Source organism: Pongo abelii, chromosome 2 (genome assembly GCF_028885655.2).
Source record: "Pongo abelii isolate AG06213 chromosome 2, NHGRI_mPonAbe1-v2.0_pri, whole genome shotgun sequence".
Classification (NCBI taxonomy): Eukaryota; Metazoa; Chordata; class Mammalia; order Primates; family Hominidae; genus Pongo; species Pongo abelii.
Window position 1 is genome coordinate 108,983,669 of NC_085928.1, and position 13,364 is coordinate 108,997,032.

Consider the following 13,364-nt stretch of genomic DNA (forward strand, 5'->3'; position numbering starts at 1 on the left):
GCTACCACCACATATTTGCATCTTAATATAGTTTGGTGTTCTCCAGTCACTGTACCAGAATTCTGATAAAATTTTTAAAAATACTTTTTTTCTTTGTGAAAAATAGTTCCCTAAAGAAATTCAACTGCCAATCCAAGCGACAGAAAAGAAAGGGAAGTGAAGGATGGTATTTGGCCGGAAAACAAGTTTGGGATATATTAAGGAGTGAAATGTTCAAAGTAGCTACAGCTCAGATTTATGATCCACTCAGGAAACCACCCCAGGAAGAACTCGCGCCGGGGCTGAAGCTAACCACAGCGTGTCATGAGGGAAATGAAGTGCTCACTGCTGTTCACAAACTGGGGGCTGTGACGGTCTCAGGATGTTTCACCCGCCATGGAGTCTCTCTCATCTGTGTGAAGGCTTTCCTTTGAAGCACTCTGAGAAAGGAAAGAGCCTGACCTCACTTGCATTCTAAGCCAGTTGTTACTACATGAAATGCACCAATGGCCCCTTATAGAGGGAAGGCCCTGAAGGGGAGCCCCTCTGCGGGCCAGAAAAGGCCATGCTGGTGGTTCCCAGCCACAGTCGTCACCTTGCACCCTTCCTGCCTTTGCAGGGTATCTTTCACTCAGGATCCCCCTCATTTCTTTTTTTTCTTTTTTTTTTGAGAGGAAGTCTCACTTTGTTGCCCAGGCTGGAGTGCAGTGGCGCCAGCTCAGCTCACTGCAACCTCTGCCTCCCGGGTTCAAGCGATTCTCCCGTCTCAGACTCCCGAGTAGCTGGGATTACAGGTGCGTGCCACCATGCCCAGCTAATTTTTGTATTTTTGGTAGAGTTGGGGTTTTGCCATGTTAGTCAGGCTGGTCTCCAACTCCTGACCTCAGGTGATCTGCCTGCCTCGGCACCCCAAAGTGCTGGGATTACAGGCGTGAGCCACCATGCCCGACAAGGATCCCCCTCATATCTGATATGAACTCAAATTACAGAATCACAACACTGCAGGTTGAAATTCTGGCAGGGTGAGGGCAGGAGTATCTGTCTCACTAGAAAGATATTATTTTAGAACCACGAAGAATAGGAAGGCATATTTTATATGTAGGTAATAGGGTTCCAGAATGTTTCTGCCATGTACAAGAGCAATTAGGCAAAGCCCTTTTAAGCACAATGCTGTGTTTTTTCCTGGGCTCTGGAAGAGTTTCTTTTGGCTCTCATTCTGTCTCTTTACAAGGCTACCTACTGCTCTCTTTTCCTTAATTTGTTTCTTTTTTTGGGGGGGCGGGGCGGGGGACGGGGTTCAAAGAAACACATGAATACAGCTTAAAAATCAAATGGTACTGAAAGATTTATAATGAAAAACAGTGGTCTCCAGCCCCAATTCTTTCCTTGCCTCAGGCCTGTCTCTTAGCCACTTTTAATTCTTTTGGTTGTTTCTCCCAGCAATTACTGAAAAAAGAAAAAAACATGTTTATACTCTTTATTGATTTATCAATTTAGGAAATGATCTACTATGTGGTAAGAGGTGAGGCTTCTTAGCTGTTCACCCTCCCTACCTGCTACCTTCTCTGTAGAGTTACAGAGAGTTACATCATTCTTTTCAGTTAAATAAATAACATTACATCTTTACAATCATACAAATGCAGTTCACTGCAAGGAGGGTATCACAGTAGCATTTCCTTCATTTTTCTATTTTGTATTTGTGTTGTACTTGGGATTTATGTGGCTGTGAATAATCTAACTTAATGATGTAGCACTCTCCCTTTAAGAGAGCCTGTTCCGAGGTGCACAGTTGACTGACAGCTTCCAGTTGCTGCATCTGTGGACCCACTCTGGTGTGTTCCTGCCAGCCCATGTTGCTCTCCCAGGCTGCTCCCAGGAGAGTAGAGGGAGGGGCTGGAGCAGAGCCATTTCAGCCTGACTGTAAGACTCTAATGGACAAGCTTTGCTTGGGGCTTCCCACTGGCCAGGTCAAGGCTTTCTCAGAGTTGTGCTCTGGGCTGAGGCTCCTCCACCTGATTCTCCTTCCTTTCCCTTCTCCTTTCACACCTGTCATAGCTCCATCATGGTCTAAGAGCACTCTCTGCCCACTCCTCCTCTTCTCCCCTTTAATCTGCACAGGCATTTCCCCCAGGAAATCTCTTGCATGTCTAATTCCATCTTGGTCTTTGCTTCTAGGAGGAGCCACACTGACACATGCTCAAGGACATCAGCAGGGACGTTTTACCTGTGTGGATTGTGAGGGTCAGTGTATCTGAAGTAGTACCAAGCAGAATCAACAAAGGTGTCCATCGTGTCTGTCTCTCTCTTGGCTGCTCCCTTGCACCTAAGAAAGAAATGAAATTCATCAATTGGTTTCTTTTTAAATTTTAATGCAGTTTTCCATCAGCTTTTGAGAGAGCTATAAGTATGAATTTAAAATGTCATAAGAATAAAGCCACAGGCTGGGTGTGGTGGCTCACGCTTGTAATCCTAGCACTTTGGGAGTCTGAGGTGGGTGGATCACGAGGTCAAAAGATCGAGACCATACTGGCCAACATGGTGAAACCCCATCTCTACTAAAAATACGAAAAATTAGCCGGGCATCGTGGCGTGTGCCTGTAGTCCCAGCTACTTGGGAGGCTGAGGGAGGAGAATTGCTTGAACCCAGGAGGTGGAGGTTGCAGTGAGCCAAGATCGTGTCACTGCACTCCACCCTGGTGACACAGCAAGACTCTGTCTCAAAAAAAAAGAATAAAGCCACATATGAAAAGACAATTCAGGGAAAGCTCTCTTTTTATATTGTATACTATGTGATGTTTTAAAGAAATTTATTTACAAATAAAGTTTCAATTTTCAACAATTAAAAGCCTTATTTTCCACTTCTCTGAATTTAACCTGGTAGAAAGCCTCACCACCCAAAAGGACAAGACAGGATTAGGCATCTCTTTTGTGCCTTAACTTCTGTTCCAGGCATGTCAAGATTGCCTTCGCCAATGCCTACTTTATGATGCTTATGAAGCCAATCAATGCATGAAGAGAAAAGAGAACCAAATATAGGGAGATGTGTGGAAAATCAACTTGGATTTTTCTTCTACTTCTGTTCTGGGGTGACAGGTGCAGAAATCTACCAGGATGACTCAAGGAAGACAAACCAACTTGGAAGCCCCAAAGGCAATGGTTGCTCCAGCTCATGCCAGCCTGTAAGAATCAATTGGGGCATCTCTTCACAACACTGTGACAAAAGATGGCAAGTTGGTAGCTTGAAACTGGCCCTGATGGGAGTATGTACATCACGGAAATTGGCAAATGCTAGAAATCAGGACCCCCCTCCAGAGCTAATTACATATCTACCACCAGACCACTGCCTAAAGGTAGGTTCCTTATGGAAGAGTGAAGAAAGCCCTGGTGTTCAAGACAGAGAATAAAGTGAGATCCTTGATATGTGAAGGGTTGCAAAGAAAAAGGAATCCCTGTCCTAGGGACAGACATATCCAGCGGGACCAAGGTCTCACAAGGGCCCAAGTGTTACACTCATTCTTTTTATTTTGAGATGGAGTCTGGCTCTGTCACCTGGGCTGGAGTGCAGTGGCTCGATCTCAGCTCACTGCAACCTCTGCCTCCTGGGCTCAAGCAGTTCTCCTGCCTCAGCCTCCTGAGTAACTGGGATTACAGGTGCATGCCACCATGCCCGGCTAATTTTTATATTTTTAGTAGAGATAGGGTTTCATCATGTTGGCCAGGCTGGTCTCGAACTCTTGACCTCAAGTGATCTGCCTGCCTCAGCCTCCCAAAGTGCTGGGATTACAGGCATGAGCCATTAATCCCATTACACTCATTCTTAAGAACATTCCTAGAGGTGTGGGCCTGTGGGACTGAAAGAACCAGGTGCCAAAAGCCACACTACCTAGGAACTCAAAATAAGGTGCCCTTAGTCAAGCCTAGCACAGGACGGGGATTAGCTGCCTTGGAGACCCCTCAAGGCCTGGATCAGCAGAGAATCAGCACCTTCTGTCTGATGGGTAGGACCAGCTATCAACAGGGCCTTCTGTGGCAGTGGGAAGCCATAGCAGGCTCTCCCTTCTAAGGCATGGATGTGAAGCTCATCGCCCCTCCAAATATTGCACTTTGGAAAGTGTAAGTCTTTGGGGGTTATTGGAGAATTTGGGGAGAAGGGATGAGGAATCCCAAGAGGAACTGATAAATCTTCTGCTAATTTAGCATGTATGGGCTTGAGTGTATTTTTAATTTAAGAATAAAAGAAGGGTTGTATTTCTGTCTTCCATTTGTGAAGTAGTTCATACCAGCTTTACAAATATTACCCAAGGAAATGGCCAGTCCCCCACATAGCCCTCCAGCTCCCTCGTCAGCTGGTTAAATGCAGTGGCTGAGCAGAGAGCATGGGCGCCCTAGATCTGGCAGGGCTTTGGGACCCCATGCATTTTAATCAGGGGACTTCCCAATGAGAACAGTGGTGGTCTCTAAGAGTAGAAGCTTTTCAGAGACAGCCCTCAGGGAATCCAGCTTCCTACCACCCACGGCTGCTCTAAGAAGCTGATCTCAACAGTGCACCTCTAAATTAAAGCCAGGTCTTTTTATTTGGTGAGCAATCAACCAGAACACAGACACTATTTTGGGAAATAATTAGAAAATAAAGATTACTTTGTCTTCCTCACTTACCTTGTGCAAGTGAGGTCCAGGTGAGGGAGAAAATGCAGGGCTCAATTTATAAAAGGAATAACAGCTGGCTAACATTTGCCATGCTGATTTCCTTTTTAATGGTCTTGTTGGACTTGAAGGCAACTAACATGTTTTATTGCTGATACTCAAAACTAGATGATAAGGAAGAAGCTACATGGCAAGCAGGAGGGATAGAAGTGATAGATAATGGTGATAATGTTATCAGGATTAGCTCCAATAGTAATGATAATAATACTGGGTAGTAGGAACTGAGCCAAGTACCGCAGAAGTATTATCTCATTTAATCCCCAGTAGCCCTGGGGATTATGAGACCGATACTGCTCATATCCCCCTTTTTAAGATGAGTAACTAGGATTCAGAGACGTTAAGAAACTTGTCCAAGGTCTTGTAGTTCGGAGGTAAGGAATCCACATCTGGTGGGCTCTGGTGCCTGTAGTCTGTAGCACTGGGCTGCCTTGCTCGGCCACACTGGCCTGCCTTGCTCGGCCACACTGGCTCAGTAGCTCTCAGCCTTGGATGCTCATTAAGATCATCCAGGGGCTGGGCACAGTGGCACGCGCCTGTAATCCCAGCACTTTGGGAGGCCGAGGTGGGCAGAACACGAGGTCAGGAGATGGAGATCATCCTGGCTAACATGGTGAAACCTCGTCTCTACTAAAAATACAAAAAATTAGCCGGGCTTGGTGGCGGGCACCTGTAGTCCCAGCTACTCGGGAGGCTGAGGCAGGAGAATGGTGTGAACCCGGGAGGTGGAGCTTGCAGTGAGCCGAGATTGCGCCACCGCACTCCAGCCTGGGCGACAGAGCAAGACTCCATCTCAAAAAAAAAAAAGATCATCCAGGAAGCCTTGCCCAACACCAAGGCCTAGGTTCTGCCCTCCAGTAAATCTGCAGCCAAGCAGGAAACCTTATCCTCATCAATAAGGCCACAACTGCTGTGCTGTATGTAGGCCACCAACATCTCTGGTAGGGAAGCCCTTTGTCAGCGCTTATCAACAAAGAGGGTGTGCTATTTTCCTCCTGGAGCCAGCCTTTCTACCCTAAAATGGTCTGGGCCTTCCTATATACCTCCCTCCAAGTTCCACCTTGAATTTCAAAACTGCCTCAGTGAGGACCTGGGAGGATGGCTGGCAAGTCCCTGGCTGGATGGCCGTAAAGTTTCTATTTATTGAAGGCCTAGAAGGTATCACTGTGCAGGATTACATGTGTTAATTCTAGTCTTCTGAAAAGCCCTTCAATGGGGTTATTTTTGTTCCTAATGAGGGATTTCACACTCAGAAAAGGTAAATGACTTTCCCAAGGCTAGATAGTTAGTTAGGAGGCAGAGCCAGGACTTGAATCCATCACTGATCTGACTCCCAGCTCAAGACTTCCAACTACACTACGTGGTTACCTAATTGTCAACCTAGTAACTCAGCTCTATACTGGCAGAATACAAAATTATTTTAAAATATCCTCACCATGATCTATAAGGCAGAGAAAAATGGCTTCTCCACAGAAGAAGGAAAATACTGGAACTTGGTATCCGCTATTTGTTTAATTAGCTGATATGGACAGCATCATTAAAAATCGCACTTGAGACATGCCAGTGAATAGACAGAAAAACATAATCCCACTTCCAAAATGAGGAGAAAGGAACCATGGTGCTTCAGCATATTAAAGAATGCAGCCCCTGAGCACACTTGCTCTCTTAGCTACTAATCTGCTACTTGTGATAAAATCTCCACTGTTGTTACAGTCACTATATTGGAAAACTGCAAGGCGGAGAAGAGAACATTTTCTCTCCTCTCCACGTGGCTCTTTGGAATATCAAAATGGAGGAAAGTGGTTTTTTACAAAGCTGTAAGAAAAATTTAGAGCTTTTCCATCAGTTGGATCAGATGTTTCTGGGATAGATCTGAACTGACACTGCTGCTTCCAACAGCTCAGAGAAGGGAGGATGCCCATTGCAGAGGCAGGGCCACAGATTCCAGACCCTTCTGTTAAAGGGCCCCGAAGACCCACAGTGTTCTTTCTAGCCTCATGGAAGTCAGGGAAAAAGGGAGCAGAGTTAGCACCAGGAGGGATGAGGCTGTCTGAAGCCCTAGCAGGTATGGGGCCATAGGCACAGTCACCGCTGCAGGGATGTGGCTCCTTACCTCGGGCAGGAGCAGTTCACCCACTCTGAAGCCATGGCCAGTGGAGAGCCTCCCTTGCCAGTGAAAGACGCAATGTTGGGCAGGGTCACGGGCAAGTCCTCCAGGGGCACAGGTGTGGGGCCGCAGACTGGGCAGTGGACAATGGGGATTGGTGTGCCCCAGTACCGCTGCCGCGAAATCAACCAGTCTTTCAGTTTATCACTTGTCACGTCTCCACCCACTCTCTTCCCCCGGGCTTTCTGAGTCAGGGCTAGAAAAGCATCCTGCCGGGTCATACCTGTGAACTGACAGGGAGAGAAAAGAAAGCTCACTCCTCTCTGCATAGCACAAGTCACCACCCCGAAGCTGCCACCAGTCCTGCCATGTTTATGTGTGGCTCTCCCAAGGGACCAGTTCTGTGCAGAGCTGTATCATGACTTTCATGAGCCCCAGGTGCTTCTGCCTTTGTAGGCTCCTTGCTCCTTCAGATAATATTAAAAATTATATTTTACAACTGCATCAATATAAAGACAAATATAACTTTTGACCCTAAAAGTTCATTTTTTTCTTCTGATTTTAAAAGAAATTAAAACTTTTGCAGAGGCCTCTAAAAGTATTGTGGGCCCTAGGCACTGTGTCTACTGTGTCTAATGTGTCTAAGTTGGCCCTGGTTCTGCGGCTTTCTTTATCACCAGAGCCCTGTGACACCTACAGAGATCATCAAATATCAGCTTTTAGCTGCCAGTACAGAACTGCACGATATGGATTTTTAATGACTACTCCCCTGTTGGGGGGAAAATATTCAGAAAAGAAAAATTCAATATTATCCTAAAGCAGAAGGAATTCAGGCAAGCCGAGGAACATTCTGAGGCTTTGGCTTGAAGAACCAGACCACTCTTTTTATATTTAAATGCTCCCATTTTATAGACAGCAGGACAGACCACTAACAGTACAAAAGAGAAATTATCTTTTCACTTGGTGCTTTTCAGAGAGCCAAACTAATTATATGAATTGAGCCAGTGTGGCTTGGTAACAACCTGGATTGCGGGTACTCTCGAATTTGTTCAATGAAGACCCACTGGGCATCTATATGTGCTGGGCTTGTGCTAGCCATTGGGGGCACAAAGATAAATACGATCTTCCCATGTCCTCAAGGAGCTTACAGTCAAGAGGCATAAAGAATAAGAAAATACAGCTATGTTTATCAAAAGCAGCCCTTTTCATGAACGGTCTGAAGTGTCTTTCTGCACTCCCATTATCACAGTTGTGATGCAAATCATAAAAAGCTCTCCTGAAAGTCAGTCTTCTCCTAACATCACTGTCCTTCCATTCCAGAAGCACATAGATGAAAGCGGCTTTTCCCTAGCCATTCTCCTTCTACTTATTGAAATAATTCTTTTACTCTAGGTATTCAGCCTAGAGCCAGGAGAGGCTTCAACAGACCATCTGAAGCTGTGTGAAAGAAGCCAGGAAGCATAATTAATGCTCAGAGTACTGTACTAAAGAGTGGATGCTTCACTAGGCACTTCAGAAGCCTAATTTTGGCCACAAGTGTCCCCTTTCTTGCCCTGTAGAGGGTTAACTGGGGCTCCTTACAGACACTGTAACTTTGCTCTGCTCCACCTCCAGGGAACCTGCTCAAACAAGGTCTAAAAAAAAGGCCTAAGGGTCCATATCTTAGAGCATGACTCATGTCTGGGGATGCAGTTTATGAAGTAAAGCCACAAACATGTGGTTATAAAACATGGACTCCTTACAAAGGAGAAAACCTGACCATTATTCCCTTATTCTATAGATATAAATATAGCCAGACAGTCACAAACCTGAAAAACTTGGATCTTCAGGTCTCACTGAATCAAGATCAGCCAAGGTGGGACCTGTAAGCACCTCCCAGGTGATTCAGAGCCACGGCCAGGTGTGGCATCACTATGTTAAGTCAGTAGTTCCCAGACTCTGCTGCACATCAGAATCAACTAGGGAGCTTTGAACACTATTGATGTCTGATCCATGCCCCCCTCACCACCAATAACCATCACATCAGAGTATCTGGAGTGAGATCTAGGCATCAGTATTATTTTAAAACTTTCAGGTGTTTCCAATGTGCAGTTAAGATTAAGAGTGCTCTAAGCCAGTATTCTCAAACTTTTAATGTGCATACAAATCCTATAGGGATCTTATTAGACTCGGGTGGGGTCTAAGATCCCACATTTCTAACAAGTGATGCCAGCGCTGCTGGTCTAGGGACCAGACATTAAGTGGCAAGGTTCTAAGCCCTTGATTCTCAAAATATGTTCCCTGGACCAGCAGCATTAGCAGCAGTATCTGGAAACTTGTTAAGAAGTGTAAATTTTGGGGTCTCACCTGGGACTACTAAATCAGAATCCCTGGGGTGGGGGTGGGGGCCAGGCTGTGGTTTAACAAGGCCACCAGGGGATTCTGATGTGTTCTCAAGTTTGAGAATCACTGCTTCCACTACCTCCTCCCATCCCTCACCCTACCTCTTCCATCCTACTTTCCAGGTTAGTTCGACATAGAGGCTGGGCTCAAATCCTGCCAGATGTACCATCTTTAAGTGCTGCTGTTTCATACTAGCAAGAGATAACCCTGACCAAATATACATGACTCTGAACTTCCCTGTTCATTTCTATAAGTGAGTTACACTTTAGGCAGAAATAATGTCAGTAATCTGGAGAGAACAGATATCTCCTCTAGGAAGAAGAAACAATTTCAGTCACCTCTCCCAAGGAACCAGAGATTCCTTAGAAAAGATAATTTTTCTCAAGCAGAGATTCCCAACATAAAATTAGTTACTTCGATACCATTCTATTCGAGGACTGAATTTGATTTACAATTGACAAACTTCTAGATCTTGAAGAATATTATTTTGTTTTCACAGAGATATGAGGCTACAAGGCTGTTAGGTATGGGGACGAGTGAAGGAACAGGTTGTAATTTGCACCTGAAGGAAAATGTCTATCAAAGTCGTATCAAGGTGATCATTCTGGAAGTAAGTTCTTAGGCACCAACCTCAGCAGAGCTGCTTAGTCTCTCTGTGCCATCTGGCAAAGTTTCAATGACTTCAGAGTAGGCCAGGCCCAGGGTTTGGGCTAAGATGGTGTCCTCTGAGCTAGTACTGGGAATTCCTATTCAGAGGAGAAGAAAACAAAACATTTCCTTCACAAGTGCCCAAATCACAAAACAACTGACAGTACTGACACCCAGCTTTAGCTTCTTAAAGGAGACTATCTCTTGTAGTTATAGAAGTTTTAAAACCACATCACATTAGTTGGAAAAATGGAACACGGTGTTGGAGAAACCCACTGCCAAAACGCAACTAGTTTACCATATTGGTATTACTTCCTTTAAGTCTTTTTCCTCTGCTTAGTTTTTGTTTTTGTTTTTGTTTTCAGACAGAGTCTTGCTCTGTTGCCCAGGTTAGAGTGCAGTGGCACGATCTCAGTTCACTGCAACTTCCACCTCCTGGGTTCAAGTGATTCTCATGTCTCAGTCTCCTGAGTAGCTGGGATTACAGGCGTGCGCTACCACACCTGGCTAATTTTTGTATTTTTAGTAGAAAAGGGGTTTCGCCATGTTGACCAGACTGGTCTTGAACTCCTGACCTCAAGTGATTGCCCACCTCACCCTCCCAAAGTGCTGGGATTACAGGTATGAGCCACTGTGTCCAGCCTATTTTTTTTTAATAGTTACAATCCTAATATATACATTTTTGAGTGCCTTTTTTTTGCCACTGAAAATCATAAGCATTTGTGGAAGCCTCTTTCTTGAATTCCCTCAGTGGCAGAGGGCAGTGGGGTTCTCTCAAGAAGCAGAGCTGACTCCTCCAGCATTTCCTAGCAATCCTAGAAAAATCCACTCAGTCAGGAAGTCAAAAACTGGTAACTATGTTTTGTTCCCAAAAGCAACAGCACATTCTAAGTAGACATTTATTCTTTAACCCACATATGTCCTTGAGGAGAAGTTGAGCATTAATAAATCACTCACCCAGGGGGGCCAAGGCCCGCTGTTTTGGCTTCGGGTACTCATAAGAACGGGTTTTTTTTTTTTTTTCCCAGCTCTTTGGTTTTGTTAAGGGCAGGATTTCTCAACCTTGGTACTACTGACATTGTGGACTTTGTTGCGGGGGCTGTCTTGTGCATTGCAAGATGTTGAACTGTACCAATAGCACTCCCTGAGTTGTGACAAACAAACACGTCTCTAAAATTGCCAAATGTCTCCTGGTGGCAAAATCTCCCCTGGTTGAGAACCCCTGCTACAGGGTCATCTGTAAAAGCTGCTGACATACTCATGGATACAACACATTGTGTGAAAACTGAGAGATAAAAAGCTAAGGGTGTTGCACAAGGTGCTTAAGTCAGATCTCGGAACAACGCCCTAAAACAGTGGTTGAATGTTTGGGAGACATGTTCTAAAGCTCCCAAACATGATGAAAAGCTCTGTGACATGATGGAAAGTTCTGTAGTGTTCTAGCTGAGATTATAGACAAAATGCATCTAATGCATTGAATAAATGTTGAGTGGAGTTGAAGAATGAGGACAAATGGCAAGCAATAAATACTACCAAAAGGTGTTCATAGTCAAGAAGGGAAAATAGTCATTTACTACATTCTAAAATAGAATTTGGAAGAACTCGGAGTAATGTTTAAAAGGAGACACTGTAACCACAAAATGTATTTGGCCGTATAAAGAATGCCTGAGGCCACGGTGGTAGTCCTGTTGTGCTCAGTTGAATGTGAACTATTTCTAACAGTGCAGGTGGGAGGCAAAAACACCACTTTATCTCCTGTTTATTTCTGCTCTTGTTCTTCTTGGAGGGCAAAAAGCAAAAATTTGGAAAAAGTTAATTATGAAACTATGGGAAATCAAGACAACAGGAGAAACAGGTTTCCATATGTACCTAAAAAAATCCGATTTTTTTCCTTCAAAACTCTCGATATTGTGTCAGTAATCTGATTCAAAATATCAAACAAACAAACAAAAACTCCCCCAAAAGCCACATCAATAAAAACTACCTTTGTGTTTATCCCGGCTGGTTATATTAATAAATTTTACTAATTGTAAAATGCATAAAAGTAACAAAAGGAATTATTTCTTTAAACAACACACTTTCTAGGTTTAAATGGTTAGAAGAGAGTAACATCGATTTTCTGCTTTGACGTTTCTTCAAACAACTTCATCAAAAACTGATCTGAGCGTTATGAGGGGAAAAAATGTGAATTTAAGAAGAAATGCTATTTCTGTGTGCCAGGAAATAGTGTGGAAATAACTTTCTCTGCAAGGTTTTGGGACTCTGGGGACTGGCTGGAATCTACAGTAGGAATGTTGGTAATGAAAAATGCACAGGTCTGTCCTAAAGAAGGCAGATTTTGGACAGAGCTGTCTTTAGGTTCCCTTCTCTTTGTTCATTCTCAGACTTCCTGTTACATGACGATAGTTTAGAACGCTCACGAATGAGTGAGGCTGCCAAGGACATCCAATTTACAGTTCTAAATATGCCTTCAATTTTACTGCTGTTTCACAATCCTTTTCTTGAATAGCTCGAGTTCGCCTCCTCCACAAAGCCTTCACCAAAACCCAGCCCACATTGATCATTTGTGCTTCATTTGAACCCCCGTCCCAGCAGTTGCTGTTGGTTCTATGAGTTTTCTTTTCTTCCTTTTTTTAAAGCTGGTAGTATAACTGGGATGGTTCTATGAGTCTTGAAATTGGATTTTCATCTGAGTTGCATTGTTCCTCGTATCATATGTACAAGTCTTAACAACAAACTCTACTGGCAAGATTTGTAGGTCAGATATTTCTTATTATTCTCAGTAGCAACTAGCAAAGTGCAATATACCTAGTATATTTTCAAAATGTAGTTCTGAAACAAGGGATGATTAAATGAAGGGCTATTCATTTTTATCAGGAGACAAATCAGACCATGGAATCTATAGTCAGATCTTCCAGATGACAGCAACAGGGGAGTATTTTGACCCTAAATCTGCAAAATATACTGTTGTGGTTACATTTTAATAGCTGCTTACCTATTTTTGAATCCAGACAGCCTTCCAAGTCAGCTTTGGCCAAAATAACGACAGGGACCTCCTGCTGGGTGAGCATGTTCACAGCCATCACGGGCGTGAGGCAATCTGAAAATGAGAGCAAATAACTGTGGATGCCACTCAACTGAGACACCAACACCATCTGAATCTCAGAGGAAATAAGTGAGAAAAATAAGCACTAGAACTTCTGTGCTTTCTGCTAATTGTTAAATAAGTTGTCCTTTGAAGGGTATTAATAGATAATTCACACCAGTGAATAATCAAAAGATTAAATACGCACATGAAAAAATGTTCTTCCATGCTCATGAAAAGTGAAAAAGCACTTTTGCTTTCCAGATGGTAGAGTAATGACATTCCCATCACTGTCTTTTCCTTTTGAAAAATACCTCAAATATACAGAAGATGAGAAACACAAGGTCTATCTGTAGTGAAACCAGGGACATCAGAAATTCCAAACCATCATAACACTTGAAGATGGAAGTAGAGAGGGAGTAGAAAATGATTGAGCAGAAAGGAGGGAAGAGATTTCCAGAC

General features: G+C 43.9%; 1 protein-coding gene across 5 annotated transcripts in view; it reads right to left on the reverse strand.

The window, feature by feature from the left end:
- The window catches only part of LARS2 (leucyl-tRNA synthetase 2, mitochondrial), a 161,864-nt gene that overhangs the window by 51,907 nt on the left and 96,593 nt on the right, over positions 1 to 13,364 (reverse strand). For all 5 annotated transcript variants that reach the window (NM_001133767.1, XM_009239114.4, XM_009239113.4 and 2 more), the window contains 4 exon segments: positions 2,204 to 2,302; positions 6,794 to 7,077; positions 9,800 to 9,915; positions 12,813 to 12,917. In NM_001133767.1, coding sequence (NP_001127239.1) covers positions 2,204 to 2,302; positions 6,794 to 7,077; positions 9,800 to 9,915; positions 12,813 to 12,917 — 604 coding nt within the window.